The following is a 20,711-nucleotide window of genomic DNA, read 5'->3' as shown; positions in this document are numbered from 1 at the left end:
CAATTTTATGTAATCATTCACTTGAAGAAAGAAACAACTGAATAACATGTTTCTTTTTCTCACATCCAAGTTAATTTCACATTGACATAGAGCATATAAAATTCCAAAATAAAATACCATCCATAATGGTAAATGGTGTAAATTAGTTTTGAATCTTAAGTGACTTAAATGGAATAAATAGAAATGTGTAAAAAATATATGTAGACACTTAAAGAATATGTATAGGAATTATAAAGAAACTGAAACAGACTGTGTGTATACATGCGTTTGTCCCAGGTACAGAGTGGTACAGAGTCTGCCTGCCAGTGTAAGAGACTCTGGTTCATTCCTTACATCGGGAAGATCTCCTGGAGGAGGAAATGGCAATCCACTCTAGTGTTCTTGCCTGGGAAATCCCATGGACAGAGGAGGTCATGGGGTCCCATGATGTCACAAAGAGCCAGACACGACTTAGTGACTAAACAAAAATCACCATTGGATACCCCTCAAATTTTTTACCACAGATTTCATATTTCTCCAATGTTTTTACTCTTTCACTATATAGATCCTCTTCCCACATCTATTTCAGCTAATATAGTGAGAGTCGTGGAAGAAATGGTTATTGCCTACACCCACTCTATTTGCTAGTCAAGTTTGAGCAGAATCATTGCCACTCTCATCCTAAATGCTATTCTTTTCATAAATGCATGGTCAGATAAAAAATTAGTTAGTGAAGTTAATAAAGATCATAGTTAATTTAATTAACTCATTTCTAGAGGCTATACTCTTCTTGAGGAAAAATTCATTTTGAAGCTACTCATGTATAAATGTGTTTTTTGTGTCCAACTGTTACGATTCCTTATCTAGTCCTATATTAGATGTCTACCTTTCGATAAAACATGGACTCTTCAGGTCTTAAATTTTTTCATCTACAAATTGATAAACATGAATGATCACTAAATATCCTTAATCTGATTTTGTTACTTCTGAGACTTAGAAATTAAACATGCTATGTTTTCAACAAATGCAATTTATGTTTATTTTAGATAAATAAGAAAATAAAATAGAAAATATAAGAAAACAGCATATAATCTCATTGATCTATTAATAACCCTGATAACCTCTTGGTATATATATTTCCATTATTCTGACATAGGTATATACTTATGCTTCAATTGAATCATATTGTTAACTCTCTTTTATAAACTTCCATTTTTGACTTACTAACATGAAAGCCATTCCATTTCAATAACATTCACCTATGACATTATTTTTAGATTAATGAAAAGCATTCATATATATGAAAACTTGTTTCTGATTTTTCCTTATAATAATCTTAATGGCCCCCCCTCAGTACTCTTGCCTGGAAAATCCCATGGATGGAGGAGCCTGGTAGGCTGCCGTCTATGGGGTCGCAAAGAGTCAGACACGATTGAGCAACTTCACTTTCACTTTTCACTTTCATGCACTGGAGAAGGAAATGGCAACCCACTCCAGTGTTCTTGCCTGGAGAATCCCAGGGATGGGGGAGCCTGGTGGGCTGCCGTCTATGGGGTCACACAGAGTTGGACACGACTGAAGTGACTTAACAGTAGCAGCAGTAGTACATCTTTGACCAAACATTACTTATATACTAGAGCCAAGCATCTTGGAATGCGAACTCGAGTGGGCCTTAGGAAGCATCAAACAAAGCTAGTGGAGGTGACGGAATTCCAGCTGAGCTATTTCAAATCCTAAATGATGATGCTGTGAAAGTGCTGCACTCAATATGCCAGCAACTTTGGAAAACTCAGCAGTGGCCATAGGACTGGAAAAGGTCAGTTTTCATTCCAATCCCAAAGAAAGGCAATGCCAAAGATTGCTCAAACTACCCCACAATTGCACTCATCTCACACACTAGCAAAGTAATGCTCAAAACTCTCCAAGCCAGGCTTCAACAGTATGTGAGCCGTGAAATTCTGGATGTTCAAGCTGGATTTAGAAAAGGCAGAGGAACTAAAGATCAAATTGCCAGCATCCATTGGATCTTTGAAAAATCAAGAGAGTTCCAGAAAAACATCTACTTCTGCTTTATTGACTACACTGGAGCCTCTGACTGTCTGAATCACAACACTGTGGAAAATTTTGAAAGAGATGGAAATACCAGACCACCTTACCTGTCTCCTGAGAAATCTGTATGCAGGTCAAGAAGCAACAGTTAGAGCCTGACATAGAACAACAGACTGATTACAAACTGGGAAAGGAGTAGGTCAAGGCTGTCATCCTGCTTATTTTTTTTTAATTTAAATTTCTTTATTTTAATTGAAGGCTAATTACTTTACAATATTGTATTGGTTTTGCCATACATCAACATGAATCCACCATGGGTGTACACATGTTCCCCATCCTGAACCCCCTTCCCACATCCCTCCCCGTACCATCCCTCTGGGTCAGGTTACTGATATTTCTCCCAGCAATCTTGATTCCAGCTTGTGCTTCATCCAGTCCAGCATTTCTCATGATATACTCTGCATATAAGTTAAATAAGCATCCTGCTTATTGCCAGGAGAAATATCAATAACCTCAGATATGCAGATGACACCACCCTTATGGCAGAAAGTGAAGAAGAACTAAAGAGCCTCTTGATGAAAGTGAAAGAAGAGAGTGAAAAAGCTGGTTTAAAACTCAACATTCAGAAAACGAAGGTCATGGCATCTTGTCCCATCACTTCATGGCAAATAGATGGGGAAACAGTGGAAACAGTGTCAGACTTTATTTTGGGGGGCTCCCAAATCACTGCAGATGGTGACTGCAGCCATGAAATTAAAAGACGCTTGCTCCTTGGAAGAAAAGCTATCACAAACCTAGACAGCATATTAAAAAGCAGAGACATTACTTTGCCAACAAAGTCCGTCTAGACAAAGCTATGGTTTTTCCAGTAGTCATATATGGATGTGAGAGTTGGACTGTGAAGAAGGCTGAGCGCCAAAGAATTGATGCTTTTGAACTGTGGTGTTGGAGAAGACTCTTGAGAGTCCCTTGGACTGCAAGGAGATCCAACCAGTTAATCCTTAAGTAAATCAACTCTGAATATTCATTGGAAGGACTGATACTGAAGCTAAAACTCTAATATTTTGGCCACCTGATGTGAAGAACTGACTCATTGGAAAAGACCCTGATGCAGGAAAAGACTGAAGGCAGGAGGAGAAGGGGACAACAGAGGATGAGATGGTTGGATGGCAACACCAACTTGATGAATATGAGTTTGAGCAAGCTCCGGGAGTTGGCGATGGACAGGGAGGCCTGGCATGCTGCAGTCCAGGGCGTCACAAAGAGTCGGACAGGACTGAAAGACTATACTGAACTGAACTGAACTGACTTTTGGCTCAAGAAAAGTGCTCTATACTCTTTCCAAAGAAATGGTGATGCTACGTTTTATGACTCTACTCAGTCCCTTTTCAAATACTGATCTAGTGTTTAATATGATGAGAATGAGAGAATTATAACCACTTTTGGCCCAGAAGTCCCAACTGCATGAACAACAACAAAAACCATCCTATAGTTTGAAATCATGGACTCTAGCAAAGTAGGTCAAATTCAAACTCCATTCACAATATTTCACAGTAAAAATATACTTTATATCACAATCCAACATACACACACACACATTTTATAAAATAATACTTATGTTTCCTGTATACAATATACTCTTCTATATTCTATTATTTAGTTTTATTCCATTCCATTTTATTATATTCCATTTCATTCCATTCTATTCTTTTAACTGCCATGTAGAGCTACTGAATAGATTTTTGGTCACAAGCCTCAGTTTACAACAAAAACCGACAAGCCCTAAAATATCCAGCATGTTTCTAACAGGCATTTTGAGGAGAGGAGTTAATTCATGCCTCAAAACCCTAAAGCACCGATGGCCAGCCCAATGAGGTAAACCACCATATATATTAGAATCTGCATTTCAGAACAGTCAGGAGCTTTTCTCAAGTTTTCTTTTGCAGGTTTGGAGGTGCTGATTTTTCTGCTTCTACATAAGATAGTAGATTGCAGTTTTTAAAAAGGATATGGCAAGTCACCTTATTCTCATTGACTGTGGCTGCCTCAAAATGTGCCTGATTATTTTAGATTAAAGTTAAGCAATGGCCAGTGCAAGAGGGACACTTTCCCTCTTTATCTCTTTCAAAACAGTAAATAAATCTCTCATGTGAAAGGTACACTCCCTGTATTCAAAGGTAGGACATCCTTTCCACCAATGATAGGGAATTCAGAGCTGAGAAGCCTATAAAAATAAACCTGGTGCCATATTTAATTACTACCCCAAGCTCAAACTGTTTATATTTTTCACTAATTTCCTGTCAGTTCCTCACACGTTTGTTTCTTTGTCTGGAAAGCATAAAAGCTGCCGACTATGGTCACTTCTTAGGGTCTCACTTCTATGAATTAAATTTTGTTTCTTTTTCTCCTGTCAAATGTCTGGTATCAATTTTATTACTAGTCCAGTCACAAGAACTCAAGAGGGGTAAGAGAGAAAAGATTTCCCCCAGCAACAGACCATTCCTTTTTAAGTTGATAACAGTTATTTAGTCACTATGTCATGTCCGACTCTTTTGTGACCCCATGGACTGTAGCCACCAGGCTCCTCTGTCCATGGGATTTTCCAGGAAAGAACTGGAGTGGGTTGACATTTTCTTCTCTAGGGAATTTTCCTGACCCAGGGATTGAACCTGAGTCTCCTGCTTTGGCAGCTGTATTCTTTACCACTGAGCCACCAAGGAAGCTCCAAGTTGATGATGTTTCCCACCGTGTAAGTCTGAGAACAAGGCAGAGTCTGTTTCCCATTCTTTTTCCCAGGCCTAACAGTTGTATCTCGGGCTGTACCACATAGAGTAACGCACCTCAGATTTAGAGTCTGGAGACAATGAAAACAAGATTCAGAGACAAATGGCTCCTCTGTAGGTACACAGCTGGCAGCCTGGTCTGGGTACAGTTTTTACCTTCTTCACTTTAGAGATGCAGCTTCCAGTCTATTTATCTCTACCTCATAGAAGCCCACTTCTGCTAGTGGTAAAGAATCCTACCAACACAGGAGACACAAGAGACACGGGTTTGATCCCTGGGTTGGGAAGATCCCATGGAGTAGGATCCCACTCCAGTATTCTTGGCTGTAAAATTCCATGGAAAGAGGAGCCTGGTAGGCTACAGTCGCAAAGAGTCAGACACAACTGAATGACTAGGCATTCATTCATTTATAGATGTCCACAAAGTTCACCCTGGCTTCAATTTCACTGCCATAAGCCAATCAATCCTAAGGGAAATCAACCCTGATTACTCAAAGACTGATGCTGACGCTGAAGCTTCAGTATTTTGGTCATCTGACGTGAACAGCTGACTCATTGGAAAAGCCCCTGATGCTGGGAAAGATTGAGGGCAGGAGGAGAAGAGGGCAGTAGAGGATGAGATGGTTGGATGGCATCACCGATGCAGAGGGCGTGAATTTGGGCAAACTTTGGGAGATGGTAAGGGATAGGGAGGCCTGGCATGCTGCAGTCCATGGGGTCTCAAAAGAGCCCGACACAAATGGGTGACTGAACAACAAGACTTTATCATCTTCAGCCAGCATCACTCTTACGCTGCTAACAGAGGCATCATTCAGAAACATACAAGGGATCATGTAACTCCTGAGACTTCAATCTTCTGCTCACTTACAAAGTTCAAGTTCCTTGTAATTTAGCTTTGCCTACCTCTGCAACCTTGTCACTCTCTACTCTCTCATATAAGCTGCTCACCACAGCCCCTCCCAACAAAGTGTCCACACTGGACATTCTCAAGCAAGCTTCCATGACTTAGAGAAGTAAATTAATGGTTCAGTTCTGTGAAATAAAATGTAAAGTGACCTGAGGCAAATAACCTTTTTTAAAATCTGTTAAATATGTTGAAATTGTATTAAAACATAGTTTTATGAACATTGTTGACCAATTTTGACATCTTAAAAGTGAATATAACTTGTTTAAACACTTCCTCTATTTGAATTATAAGAATTTACCTGCCAACTTTGTAAGTTTTCGGGCTTGGGACTCCCCAATAGAGTTGCTTTCATTAAATTGTTGATATAGATTTGAATGATGAAAACTTTTGAACTTCTCAACTTTAGTATAAATAACAAGATCAGATAGGGCCAGAGATATTTTTATCTTTGTGATGCAAACAAAAAAAAAACAGTTTCACAGTTTTGCACTAATTATTTGAAAAATTCTTTTTCTAATAAAGAAAATATGCTTTCAAATCAATGATTTTAGTTTTTTCATAAGATTATATCCTCAAAAACTATTTGGATTTGGTCAATGTAAATATGTTCAATGATAATAGCATTTGATGTTACTTACCAGGCAATCTAAACCCAAAATCCAAATTCATGCAGTAAGTACTGAAGATGGCAATTACTTCTATTTCCTTTTCCCAAAGGTCTTAGTTTAGTCTCACGAATTTTACAAGTTCAGGAATTTTAGACTATTTCCAATGTGATCTAACATTTTGGAATAACTTCTGCTGTATAGCACACTATTGTGCACTTTTCCAGCCCAGGATCTATATTCTCTGCCCTTCTGTTCAGTTCAGTTCAGTTGCTCAGTCGTGTCCGATTCTTTGCGACCCCATGAATCGCAGCATGCCAGGCCTCCCTGTCCATCACCAACTCCTGGAGTTCAGACTTGCGTCTATCCAGTCAGTGATGCCATCCAGCCATCTCATCCTCAGTCGTCCCCTTCTCCTCCTCCCCCCAATCCCTCCCAGCATCAGAGTCTTTTCCAATGAGTCAACTCTTCGCATAAGGTGGCCGAAGTACTGGAGTTTCAGCTTCAGAATCATTCCTTCCAAAGAAATTCCAGGGCTGATCTCTTTCACAGTGGATTGGTTGGATCTCCTTGCAGTCCAAGGGACTCTCAAGGGTCTTCTCCAATACCACAGTTCAAAAGCATCAATTCTTCGGCGCTCAGCCTTCTTCACAGTCCAACTCTCAAATCCATACATGACCACTGGAAAAACCATAGCCTTGACTAGACAAACCTTATTCGGCAAAGTAATGTCTCTGCTTTTGAATGTGCTGTCTAGGTTGGTCATAACTTTTCTTCCAAGGAGTAAGCGTCTTCTAATTTCATGTCTGCACTTCTGTTAGCCTCTTCCAAAATGTGTGTGTGTGTGTGTGTGTGTGTGTGTGTTTTCAGGAAAACATTGCCAGCAATGCTCAATCCATGTGCTTAAGTGTCGATCATGTGGAGTGGGCGTGGCTAAGCAGAGTACATTCCCCTGGCAACAGTAACCAACCTAGGCATGTGTGCATGCTTGGATCACAGCAGCTTGCTGTGATCCAAAAGGAGTCAGCTTGGGCAGCTGAATGATAGATAAGACTTTCAGATTTGAATCTGAAAGCATGTAAAACTGAAGCTTTGCAAAGGCTTGCACCCATATTAGGAAAGTGGGGCCAAACGTGGCATAAAGAAAATTCTGTGGCCTTTGCTTAATACACTTTAACCAATCATTCCTGAAATTAGATTCCCTTTCCTGAATGTTTCATTTCTATGGACCAGCTGAATTAATTCATATTTTACTTAAACCAGCTGAATTAGTTTTGTATTGCTTGCAACCTTGTATACCTTCCTTTGTCATGCTAACTTGTATACTTAAAATACTGTATAAACAGTGATTTTCTTGTCTCTGACAGCTCTCTTTCAGGGCAGAGACATTATCTTTTGTACACTGCATAACATCTAATATATAAGGTGGCCTAATATTTGTTGGCTGTAGAGAAAAAGAATTTACGAACAGCTAACACAGGGAAAGAGATAACAACTTCTAAAATTTCTTTTCCACTGCTAATTTTTCCCAAATAAATTTTAAATGATAAACTACAGTGATTACAAGTAGGAAAAAGATGTTTTCCTCCAAAAAGTTAAAAAATTCTCAACTAACAAAAAAAAAAAAAAAACTTTTCAATCACTTGTAAGATTTTCACAAAACGTTGCCTCACCTTCTTTTTCCTGAAGAGTGGGATTCCAACCACTCGTTTCGACTGTTCTTCCTTTGCCAAATCATCTTGAAAATCACCCACTGGTTCTGGTTCTTGGGCACCACTTTCATCCTCCTCTTGTTCTATCTCCTCCTCTTCTTCAAATTCCTCTACCTGCCCATGCTTATCAGAACCTTTCCTTTCAAGGGTTTCATGTAAGGTTCCTATTTTCTTGTTTCTAACTAATATTTTGAATTTTAATGCCTACAAAAACAATTTGAAAGAGATACAATTATACACATACAGGTAAATTTGCACTTGTCATGGTCATTGAAAAGTCTTTCATCATATTTTCAATTTGCCCACAGTAGTAATATATGTAGCTCTTTTTTCCATATTCCTAAAAACCTAATAGAAACCAAGGTAGCTGGTTTCTCAGCTACCTGGTGGCTCGGAGGTAAAGAATCTTCCTGAAATGCAGGAGACCTGGGTTTGAACCCTGGTTCAGGCAGATTCCCTGCAGAAGGGAATGGCTATCCACTCCAGTATTCTTGCCTGGAGAATCCCATGGACAGAGGAGCCTGGCAGGCTACAGTCCATAGGGTTGCAAAGAGTCAGACATGACTGAGCAACTAACACTACACTAGACTATTCTTTTATCAAAATATATTCACCTAAATACTCATGGGCTATTTCCTAGGAACATGGCAAAGATACACCACTATAATTAAAACTAAGCATTTTTCACTGATCTCTAGCTTAGTTTCATTGGCCAATATAACAGCAGCAGGCTTTTTCTTAGCCTGAGCTTCTCAGACAAAATATTACCTCTGGTGAAGGTAGTCTGTCTGAAAAATTATCAAGCGTATATGACAGCAAGGCATCCCCAAAAGTAGCGAGCAAAGTGTCGGCCATCACTTCTTGTTGGGAAGGGGAGCAGTGATTTTCTAAAGAAAGCACCACTGGGTACTCAGATGCCTAAAAAATTAACCATTACCACAGTTAATAATCAAAACTCCACAATAACTTTAATGCAATTAATAGAAGTACTTAATTGATTTTAAAACTAACTTCTCATGTTTGGTACCTTAGCAAAATAATTACCTATTCTTTAAACTGAAAATACTTTGAGTCTGACAAAACAGGGAACATTAAATCTGTATATAAAGGTGAATTAGTCCTAGTTGTACTTAAAATATAGTGAAAAAAACTGAAACTCCCAACAGTTTAAATAAATTTGTCAAAACTCCCAATTTTTTAAAATAAATTATAGCATATTCATATAAAGGAATGATAAAGATCTGTCACAAAGGAAGTAGAGTTATATATACTGCTATAGAAATCGGTGTCTATGACCTAGTCTTCTGAAGAAAAACAAGTTGCCAAAAAGTAAGATTCTACATTTTTACTTTACAAAGAATATATATATATATATATACATATATACACTATATATATATATACACATATATACACTATATATATATATATGTTTTGATATTTTTAGGAAAAACTTTAACACTGATATGTTAGAGAAAATGTTAATTTTCTAGTTTTTTCTATTTTAAATTCTATATCAAAATTCACTGTATTATAATTAGAAACAAAGATAAAGATATTTCCAGGTTTTGCATTAGAAAGAATATCTAGTAAGTAAAAGTGACTTTGTATGTGTGTGTGTGTGTGTCTGTGTGCATGCTAAGTCACTTCAGTCATGTCTATTCTTTGTGATCCTGTGGACTGTAGCCCACCAGGCTCCTCTGTCCATGGGAATCTCTAGGCAAGATTACTGGAGTGGGTTAAAAGTGACTCTACAAATGTATTTTCCACCACTGTAACTTTTAAATTTGTCACAAAATAGTGAATATCACTCATTTGGAGATCTTATTCAAAATTATTTTCTTTCTTTCCACATATAATTTTCAGGGCACATTTGCCAATTTACAGTAACAAGAAAAGGAATTGCAAGGTCTGCTGAATTATTACAGACCTTTGATATATATGTCATATGTCATATTGCATATAACACCACATTAAGTCTGAGTCTATTAATTTCTTATGGCTGCTGTAACAAATTACCATAAATTAGGTGGCATGAAACAACAGATATTTATCTTTTCATAATTGTGGAGGCCGAGATTCTGAAATCAGTTTCACAGGCTAAAATTAAGATGTCGGCAGGTTCTAGGGGAGATCTGGTCCCTGCCTCTTCCAGCTTCTGGTGGTGGCCAACATTTCTTGGCTTGTGGTCATATCACTCCAGTGCTTGCCCCTCATCTTCGCATTGCCTTTGTGTGTCAAATCTCCCTCTGTCTCCCATGAATAAGGATATGATACTGGCATTTAGGACCCATCCAGATAATTCAGGGCGGTGTCTCAATGGTGTTAAGATTCTTAACTCATCACATCTGCAAAGATCCTTTTAACAAATAAAATAACATTTACAGGTTCCAGGAATTAGAATCTAGTATCTTTGGGGCTCTTATTCAGCCTACAAAATGATCTTCTTGTAAATACCCACATATATTTATAGGGCTTCCCTGGTGGCTCAGACAGTAAAGAATCTGCCTGTGGAGACCCAAGTTCAATCCTTGGGTCAGGAAGATTCCCTGGAGAAAGGAATGGCAACTCATTCCAGTATTTTTGCCTGGAGAATTCCTTGGACAGAGGAGCCTGCTGGGCTATAGTCCATGGGGTCACAAAGAGTTGGACACAACTGAAAAACTAATACTTTCATTTTCATTTATACATATATAAACTTAAGTCAAGAGAAGAGTGTAAATTTTTTTCCCCAAATATAATAAGTGATTTTGAGTTTAGGCAAAGTGAAGGCCTAGCAAATGGATTTCTCAATTAGGCCCTGACTTCACTCACTGGCAGAGAAGGCAATGGCACCCCACTCCAGTAATCTTGCCTGGAAAATCCTATGGACGGAGGAGTCTGGTAGGCTGCAGTCCATGGGATCGCTAAGAGTAGGATACGACTGAGTGACTTCACTTTCACTTTTCACTTTCATGCATTGGAGAAGGAAATGGCAACCCATTCCAGTGTTCTTGCCTGGGAAGAGGTCATTGTCTTCTGTGGTCCTTGTTCCATCCTCTGGGAAGATCATCTTGTCTTTATCCTCCTTGGCCATATCTGAAGTATGAACTGAGGAGCTGGCTTCTCTTAAAGCCAAACAACTTTTGCAGCTTGCTTTCTGACTAAGGGTGGTTTTAAGGTTCCCCTAACAAGTCAGACTTATCTTTTGTTTTTAGCAATCTAATGCCCTCAAAAACTACAATTTCATATATGCTTGTTTCTAGTAAGACACATGTGCTGGTACCTATACTCAAAGTTCTTTCTGGGCAATAGATATCAAGTGTATTTTATTTCATCGCTCTCTTATCCCCAAATTAATGGCAACTATGTTGAGTAGAAAGTCTAAACTTCAGTCTAATCTTTGCTGCAAAACTGTGTCACTGTGTCCAACTGAGAAGTTTCATTGAGTCTGTTCAAAGCCTTTTTTTTTTTTTCATTCCATCATGTACTCTTTGGAGTCTTAGAAGTTGTAGATGTCTGTCCATCCCTGCAAGGCCTTTGAATTTTCAGACTGTCTCTATTTCCTTTTATGCCCTCAGTTATATACCCTGAATGAAGTGGGAGAGTTTGGTACAAAAATATTTGGGAAAAGTATTTCAGATGAAGGGAATAGCAAGTGCAAAGGCTTTGAGATGGGTCTGAAAAGAGGTAAGGAGGCCAAAATGGCTACATGAACAAGGGGGAGAGGAGGAGAAGACGTCAGGGAGGTAATGGTAAACAGGTCATGTAGGGCCTTGGGAGGCATGGTACAGACTTTAACTTTTATTTTGAGTGGAATTAAAGAGTTTGAAAAGGGGAATGCCATGAATGGACTTATCAAAAAGTCACTCTGCTATATTAAGATGAAACTGCAGAAGAGGAGGGAGAGAAGCAGAGACCCTGGATAAGAAGCCAGGGTCTATTGCAATAATGCAGTAATGCAAGTCAGAGGTGATGGTGGCTGACCAGGAGTGTGACAGTGAGAATGCGGGAAAGGGATTAAATTCAGTGCATATTCAGAAAGTACAGCCAGGAGGATTTGCTGAAGAATATATAGAGGATTTAGAGAAAAAGAAGGGAACATTAAAGTGGACAATAATAATTTAGGCCAATCACAGTTGTCATTAACTGAGATGGAAAAGACCATAGGAAAAGTGGGACTAGGAAAAAGAGGGATATGATCTGGACTCAAGCTGAAACATGTTAACTGTAGCTATTAAACATGCAAGTGGAAATGTCAAATAGGAAGTTGTCTACACTGGTGTAAAATTCAAAGGAGAAGTATGGATAAATTTAAATATCAGAAATTAGATGTTTAAAAGAATCAATGCCATATATTAAGGTTTTATATTATGATAAATTTTAAAATGTTTTATGAATATTTAGTATTTTGTACTCTAATAAATAATGGAACAATTAATCTAAGTATGTGATTTTAAGTTAGGCTTCTGTTTACAGATAATAAATTGACCAAGCTAGGAGAACTTTAGGTTTTTCAACTTTGTAAGTTTAATTTATTAAATAAACATTAAGTACTTAGAGTTTGTTAAATCTCTTCAATTACACTGCAATTGAAGTACTTAAGAAAGAAATCAAATATACTAAGTTTAAAAACACAATTTAAAATATCTGAAGGTGCTCAATTAACCATGCTTGTCAATGGGATCAAAGTATTTTTTAAAATTCAGTGACTATTAAAACCTGCTCAATTTACAGATGAGTATTTTTAAACTGAATTAGAAGCTTTAGAAAGAAAGAATTAGATCTTTGAATCTTTAACTTAATAAATTTAATAATTTTTAAATCCAAAATAAACTTTTAAACATTCTTTTCTGTATAAATAACTGCCATCATAGTATAAAATATGCCAAAAGTAGAGGTAATACATTTTTGACATTTGTGTCTTGAAAGTAAAATATCTGAATGTTGGTAAAATATTTACTATTAAATAGAACAGTATTTCTCAAACTTTTTGGCCATAACTCATGGTAAGAAATATGATTTACATTAAGACATAATACACACGCATGCATACATATACACACATATAATATAATTACATAATTAAACAAAAAGTTCCTTGAAATGACATGTACCTTCCTACCTGAGATCTGTTTTAATAAATCTACCTTAATGATATACTCCCTGGAGAAGGAAATGGTAGCCCGCTCCAGTATTCTTGCCTGGAAAATCCCATCGACAGAGGAGGCTGATGGGCATACAGTCCATGGGGTCACAAAGAGTCGGATATGACTGAGCATACACGCATAATGATACATACTACATGGATTTTGCTGCCAACTAATGGATCATAAGCGACAGTTGAAATGTCACTGATCTAAACTAAGGCCAAGCATTGTAGGATTTTGAAAGAAATTATCTTATGTTTAAATAACTGTGACTTAACAAAGGCATGTACATACTACGAATGCATATTTGTGTATCGCTTGAATAACAGTTTTAAACAGAAGCTTGCTGGTGAATGTATAGCCATGGTATACAACAGGTTCATTTTGTGATCCATCCCAGCAGTCAATTTCCAGACAGCGGCATCCTTTCACAAGGGCACTAGTAAAATTTAAACAAAATAAAATTGTCACTCCTGGATTATAGGTTAAACCTTTAATCATATTCCATGGACTATACAGTCCATGGGGTCGCAAAGAGTCGGACACAACTGAGTGACTTTCACTTTCACTTTTAACCATATACTACCTGGGTTTTATTGCCTACTAGTAGATCAAAACCCTCTGTGGTTTCATAGAAAACTTTTTTTCATGGAGGACAACCTTAAAAATATTGCTTCTTGCTAAAATTTCTAGATAGGTTTATGTCTATCCATGATCAAGCCAACCTTTTGCTTATTTTAACTACATGGTTTGGTCCCCAGCAAAAAATGAGGGGACTGCACTGTGTCATGCCAAACCCTTTACTCAGAAGCTTGTAAGAGAAAGCTCTCTTTCAGTGGGTATGGAGGCCACTTTTCACTATCTCACACTGAGTGAAATGATTGAATAACGAAACATGGGAATGAATCGTGAAAATTTTCTCACTCAATAAAGAAATTCTCCACTTAAATAAATCTAAGGGGGGTTTCATGAATTAAAATCTTTAGCACAGTTAACATTGGTTTTTCTCTTTTAAAGAGAAGGAAACTGAGACATAAAAAATGTTATACTCATCAGGTAAGTAACAAATGAGATACTGGGAGGAAAGATCAACACCAGAAACTTAAATATTAATAGATAAACATCACTCTATACCACCTCTCACAAGTAGAGAAATTTTGAAAGACTTTTATCAAACTGTATCCCTCATAAGTGGGTAAGGAAATAGAGTAAGAAATATAATTAAACTTAACTTTAAATGTTCACAGGGGCAGAACCTTTTCTCGGAATTCAAAATTAAATTTTTGTATTTCTAAATCAACGTGTTGAAAACGTGTATTTTCTCTCAAAAAAATATAATGAGGTATGAATAGAAATTTCTGTAGAGCTATGAATGGGCTTATCTTTACAGGATTTTAAGTGGGTATATTTCTGAATGTGTGGATTTATGTATTTACTTAGATTTTAAATTATAGAAGCAATATTAATTTGTAAGTTTGATGTTATCATGGGATTATAAGATATCTTTTCTATGATTTTTCCTAAGTAATATCATCCAATCACATAGCTTTGAATGGCATCTATATGCCAAGGGCTTCCAAGCTTTTTCCAACCTGGATACTTCTTCTAAACCCCAGACACATATACCCAACTGACTATCTAGCCTAGCCCTTTGATAACTAATTGATATCTCAAACTGAACATGGACATCACGGAACTTTTGCTTTTGAATCACACCCTACAATGGCTTCACCATCTCTGCCCCTAATGTCATCACTTTCTAGGTTATCAGGCCCCAAATCCTGATACTCCCTGTCCCTCATACTTCTCTTCAAATTGCCTGGTAAATCACCTTGCTGGCTCTGTTTCCCTAAAATATTTCACACTCAATCATGTGTCTCAACTGCTGCCTCATGAATTAACCATCTAGATCACCATCATCCCTGGATTCCTACAGTATCTTCCCAAAGCACCTTCTTCCTCCACTCCATCACCATCAGTCCTTCCTCCACAGTAAACAATAAATTAAATTACAACATTTCCCTAAGGAAAACCCCGCCAATGACTTCCCCTTGCAACCAGATTAAATGCATTCTCCCTTCCACGGTCTCCAAGACTCTCATAAACTTGCCTATTTCCTCTAATTCACCTCTCTCCCTTTTCCATTCACTCATTTATACCCACACTGGCTGTCTTTCTCTCTTGTAAACATGCCAAGCATTATTACTTCTTCCCTTCTTACTAGATCTTCTTCTTCTTCTTTATGATCACTCAGACCACAGCTATACTCTCTTGAGAAACCTTTCCGGAACCTTCAATTAAAGGAGCATCCCTTACCCCACAATTAGCTTCTGTCACATTACCTTAGTTCATATGACTCAGTCCCTGGAAATACTGGTTTCCCGCTTTATTATCTGTCTGTTCTCATGAACAAATGAGTGTTCAGTTCAGTTCAGTCGCTCAGTCGTGTCCGACTCTTTGCGAGTCACAGCACGCCAGGCCTCCCTGTCCATCACCATCTCCCGGAGTTCACTCAGACTCACGTCCATCGAGTCAGGGATGCCATCCAGCCATCTCATCCTCGGTCGTCCCCTTCTCCTCCTGCCCCCAATCCCTCCCAGCATCAGAGTCTTTTCCAATGAGTCAACCCTTCGCATGAGGTGGCCAAAGTACTGGAGTTTCAGCTTTAGCATCATTCCTTCCAAAGAAATCCCAGGGTTGATCTCCTTCAGAATGGACTGGTTGGATCTCCTTGCAGTCCAAGGGACTCTCAAGAGTCTTCTCCAACACCATAGTTCAAAAGCGTCAATTCTTCGGCGCTCAGCTTTCTTCACAGTCCAACTCTCACATCCATACATGACAACAGGAAAAACCATAGCCTTGACTAGATGGACCTTAGTCGGCAAAGTAATGTCTCTGCTTTTGAATATGCTATCTAGGTTGGTCATAACTTTTCTTCCAAGGAGTAAGCGTCTTTTAATTTCATGGCTGCAGTCACCATCTGCAGTGATTTTGGAGCCCAAAAACATAAAGTCTGACACTGTTTCCACTGTTTCCCCATCTATTTCCCATGAAGTGATGGGACCAGATGCCATGATCTTCGTTTTCTGAATGTTGAGCTTTAAGCCAACTTTTTCACTCTCCACTTTCACTTTCATCAAGAGGCTTTTTAGCTCCTCTTCACTTTCTGCCATAAGGGTGGTGTCATCTGCATATCTGAGGTTATTGATATTTCTCCCGGCAATCTTGATTCCAGCTTGTGTTTCTTCCAGTCCAGCGTTTCTCATGATGTACTCTGCATATAAGTTAAATAACCAGAGTGACAATATACAGCCTTGACGTACTCCTTTTCCTATTTGGAACCAGTTTGTTGTTCCATGTCCAGTTCTAACTGTTGCTTCCTGACCTGCACACAGATTTCTCAAGAGGCAGGTTAGGTGGTCTGGTATTCCTATCTCTTGAAGAATTTTCCACAGTTTATTGTGATCCACACAGTCAAAGGCTTTGGCATAGTCAAGAAAGCAGAAATCGATGTTTTTCTGGAACTCTCTTGCTTTTTCCATGATCCAGCGGATGTTGGCAATTTGATCTCTGGTTCCTCTGCCTTTTCTAAAACCAGCTTGAACATCAGGGAGTTCACGGTTCACGTATTGCTGAAGCCTGGCTTGGAGAATTTTGAGCATTACTTTACTAGCATGTGAGATGAGTGCAATTGTGCAGTAGTTTGAGCATTCTTTGGCATTGCCTTTCTTTGGGATTGGAATGAAAACTGACCTTTTCCAGTCCTGTGGCCACTGCTGAGTTTTCCAAATTTGCTGGCATATTGAGTGCAGCACTTTCACAGCATCATCTTTCAGGATTTGAAACAGCTCAATTGGAATTCCATCACCTCCACTAGCTTTGTTCATAGTGACGCTTTCTAAGGCCCACTTGACTTCACATTCCAAGATGTCTGGTTCTAGATTAGTGATCACATCATCATGACTATCTGGGTCGTGAAGATCTTTTTTGTACAGTTCTTCCATGTAACCACTTTGAAAATCTTGCTGACCACTGTATCTTCAGCTGACTGACTAAACTAAAGCTGAAGGCTAAATTGGTATGAACAGTATGATACACTGCAGAAAACAAAATTAAAGGTGCAGCATAGACTGCCTTTGATCTATGTAAGTCAGCTGACATAAACATATGTATTATCATCTATAAATGCTACTTTTTTTCTTTTGGCATGGAGATATCTGAGAATTAATTTTGACCATATTTTTCTTAAACTATAGGATGCTCTGAATAGCTAAATAAGATTTTTAAAGTCGTCTTCATATTTTTCCCACACAAAATATCCAAATTGTTCAGGAAACTTCAGAGGGCCAATAATCAAGGAGAGGAGGTTGGCAGACAGGATTAGAAGGGCAGTGAATGCTAAGGGCTTCCCAGGTGGTACTGATGGTGAAGAACCCACCTGCCAATGCAGGAGATGTAAGAGACATAGGTTCAATCCCTGGGTCAGGAAGATCCCCTAGAGGAGGGCATGGCAATGCACTCCAGTATTCTTGCCTGGAGAATCCCATTGACAGAGGAGCCTGGCGGGCTGCAGTCCATAGTGTCACACGTAGGACATGACTGAAGTGACTTAGCATGCACGCACACATGCATGATAACAATACAATGAATAAAGTATACAACCAGCCAAAGGTTGGATATTCAAGATACGCACCAATCAAAATTTCTCTACCCTGTGGTTTCTGTAACATGCATTGCCTTCCTTTACTGTGAATTACAGCCTGCTGTAGTAGAAACCACTAGGAACATTCAAACATGTTTTAAATGTAATGGATTCAAAAATCGAAAGAAATACCTTATATATCCCCAAAGGTCACTTGGTCCCCATAATTGGTCAGATATCAAGTATGTATTATGTGAACTTGAAATAAAATAATCAGTCAATGGATGAGTCATATCTTGGTAAACATGATCATACTTATTATCAAATAGCAGACATTCAGATGAATCCATGTATCTTCTAAAACCTTCAAATGACATCTGGTGTGCTTGTTTAACTATAAAAAATAAAAAGAATGCAGAAATATCATAAATAGTATAAAAATTACATTTCAGTTTAAAGCTAGTAGCAGAGCATGTTTCTAAAGTATTCATTTAGAATTAATAATAATCTATTCTAAGTTTCTTTGGAAACAAATTTTTCTAAGGTTTTTATTTTTAATTCTTTCATATCAACATTTAAGTAGACTAAATATTACTTAATCATCTCTGTTATTTTAATGTTTAAAAAATATATACAAGACTACTGTATTTAAAATAGATACCAAAAAGGAACTACTACTTTAAAAAAAATTTTTTTATATAATTAAAATACATACAAGAAAACTACATGTGTCATAGATTCATGAATTTCCACAAGCTAACCATCCATGTAACCAACACCAGGGTCAAAGAACAGAACATGACAGCACCCCAGAAGACTGTGCCTGTTAACTTCCTAGTTTTCCTCCATACCCCAACCCCCAACTGCCAAGTATATTCAGTGGGATGGCTTCTAGAAGCACAAATTCGTTTTCTTTGGTTTTTGTGTTTTACATAAATGAACTCACACAATATGTATTTTTTATGACTGGTTTGTTTTGCTCAACATTATTTATAAGATTTATTCTTATAGTGGCACATAGATTTTTTTATTCCCATTTTTATATAGTTCTCCATTGTGTGAATATACCACAATTTATTAATTCTATTCTTGATGAGCATTTAGATAATTTCCAGTTTGGGGCTATTTACAAAACTATACTGCTATAAATAACCAGTATATATCTTTTGGTGCAAATATGTACATGTTTCTATTGGGTGCATTCCTATGAATCGAATTACTAAGTCATTTGCATATAATTATCTTTAGCAAATGATCTGTGAACTTTTTTGCTCAGTATCATATATACCAAAATTATCTATTTAAGCAGAACACTGGCTCTGGAATGAGACAACTTGGGTTAAATTCATTTATTTGTTATATATGATGAGCCTGTTAACCTCTCCCTGTTTTAGGAATGACGACAATCATAACACCCATTTGTGCATACTAGCGCTGTATATTAGGTCTATAAAGGTTAGTTACTGTTGCTTTTGTTGCTGATAACTCAGTTTGCCTCATATTAAAAGTCGGTGTGAGTATTCACTTTAGAGAGTGGTCCTTGGCAAAGAATTTTATTTCTGGGAATTTAAACTACAGAAATAGAGACTCAGACAAAGCTTGATGTGCAAGAATGCTCACACTAGCATTATTTATAAAAGCAAAATAAATGGGGGGGAGGGGAGGAAAGAGATTAAATCTCAAAATATGATATAATGCTAAGCAGCCATTACAAATAATGTATCTGAAAAAAATACATAGTGACATTAAGTAAATGTTTATGACCTCAGAAAAACAAAAAAGCCAGCATTCAAAATGCTATTACAATATTACTTTAAAAAATGAAAGCTAGAAGAAAATACATAAAATGTTTATAGTGATGCAAACTAAACTCTCTATTTCAAAGCTATGCAGATTAGAAACATGCAAGTGTATGGGGCAAATGCTTCATTTATTGTAATTGTAATGATTTCCATAAATTTATTCTTTTTCCCAGTGCAATTACCAGTGATTGGCTTATAGCTCTTTGAACTATTAACTAAGTAAATATCTTTGGTAATGGAATAGAAAACAAACTCATGTTATGCCGTTAAAAACTACCAGACTGAGATGACAGTTAATCTGATGGATTTTTATATTTAAAATAAAATGAGGTTCTCCTCATTTGGTACATGTCACGTATCACTGTGGGACAAGCTTGAGAAACTTAGCAGCGTTTGGGACAATAAGTTCATAATTCAAATTGGTCCCAATAAGTCTCTAAAGTGATCAATAGCCTTGTAAATGAAATGAGTGGTCTTGCCTATGTGCAAAACTATCTGAATGGAAGCAGAGGAAGACTCAAAAGATGGAATGGATGAACAGTATAATATTATAGTTAAAATGTAAACACAATTCCAAAATGTCAGTGGCACCATTCCACTATGCCTTTGTACCTTTTAAGTTGGGCTTCCCTGGTGGCTTAAACTGTAAAGAGTCCTCCTGCAGTGCCGGAGACCTGGGTTCAATCCCTGGTTGAGCAGATTCCCTGGAGAAGAAAATGGCAACCCACTCCAGTATTCTTGCCTGGGAAATTCCATGAACAAAGGCTACAGTCCATGGGGTTGCAAAAGAGTCAGACACAATTTAGCGACTAAACAACAATCATTTAATTTACCACCTGCAGGTAACAATTCGAAAGTAAGTGTTCTAAAAATTTTTCACTGGAACAGGGCCATAAAGTGCATGTCTGTGAACTGGTTGTTTCCAGGTGGCAATGATATAAAGAGTTTGAACCAAAACATAAATCAATTTACTTTCTTAGGGAGTCTTTGCAATTGAAAGTAAAGACTCAGCATCTGGACTCATCAGATGTGCTTAGAGACGTACTTGTTTTACATTCTGATTCAAGCTCTTTCTCCTGCTGCAAACTTGCAAGTTTTAATGG

General features: G+C 37.6%; 1 protein-coding gene across 1 annotated transcript in view; it reads right to left on the bottom strand.

Moving 5' to 3' along the window:
- The window catches only part of PLCZ1 (phospholipase C zeta 1), a 45,846-nt gene that overhangs the window by 12,894 nt on the left and 12,241 nt on the right, over positions 1-20,711 (bottom strand). Inside the window, exons 3-7 of the mRNA XM_068971750.1 lie at positions 17,999-18,200; positions 13,459-13,603; positions 8,804-8,953; positions 7,997-8,239; positions 6,017-6,164 (exon numbers count right to left, since the gene is read on the bottom strand). Of these exons, the coding sequence (XP_068827851.1) occupies positions 6,017-6,164; positions 7,997-8,239; positions 8,804-8,953; positions 13,459-13,603; positions 17,999-18,200 (888 nt within the window). The remainder of the gene's footprint in view (positions 1-6,016; positions 6,165-7,996; positions 8,240-8,803; positions 8,954-13,458; positions 13,604-17,998; positions 18,201-20,711) is intronic.

This window comes from Capricornis sumatraensis, chromosome 4 (assembly GCF_032405125.1).
Source record: "Capricornis sumatraensis isolate serow.1 chromosome 4, serow.2, whole genome shotgun sequence".
Lineage (NCBI taxonomy): Eukaryota > Metazoa > Chordata > Mammalia > Artiodactyla > Bovidae > Capricornis > Capricornis sumatraensis.
The sequence above is the reverse complement of the archived record's forward strand: the minus strand, read 5'-3'. Positions and strand labels throughout refer to the sequence as shown.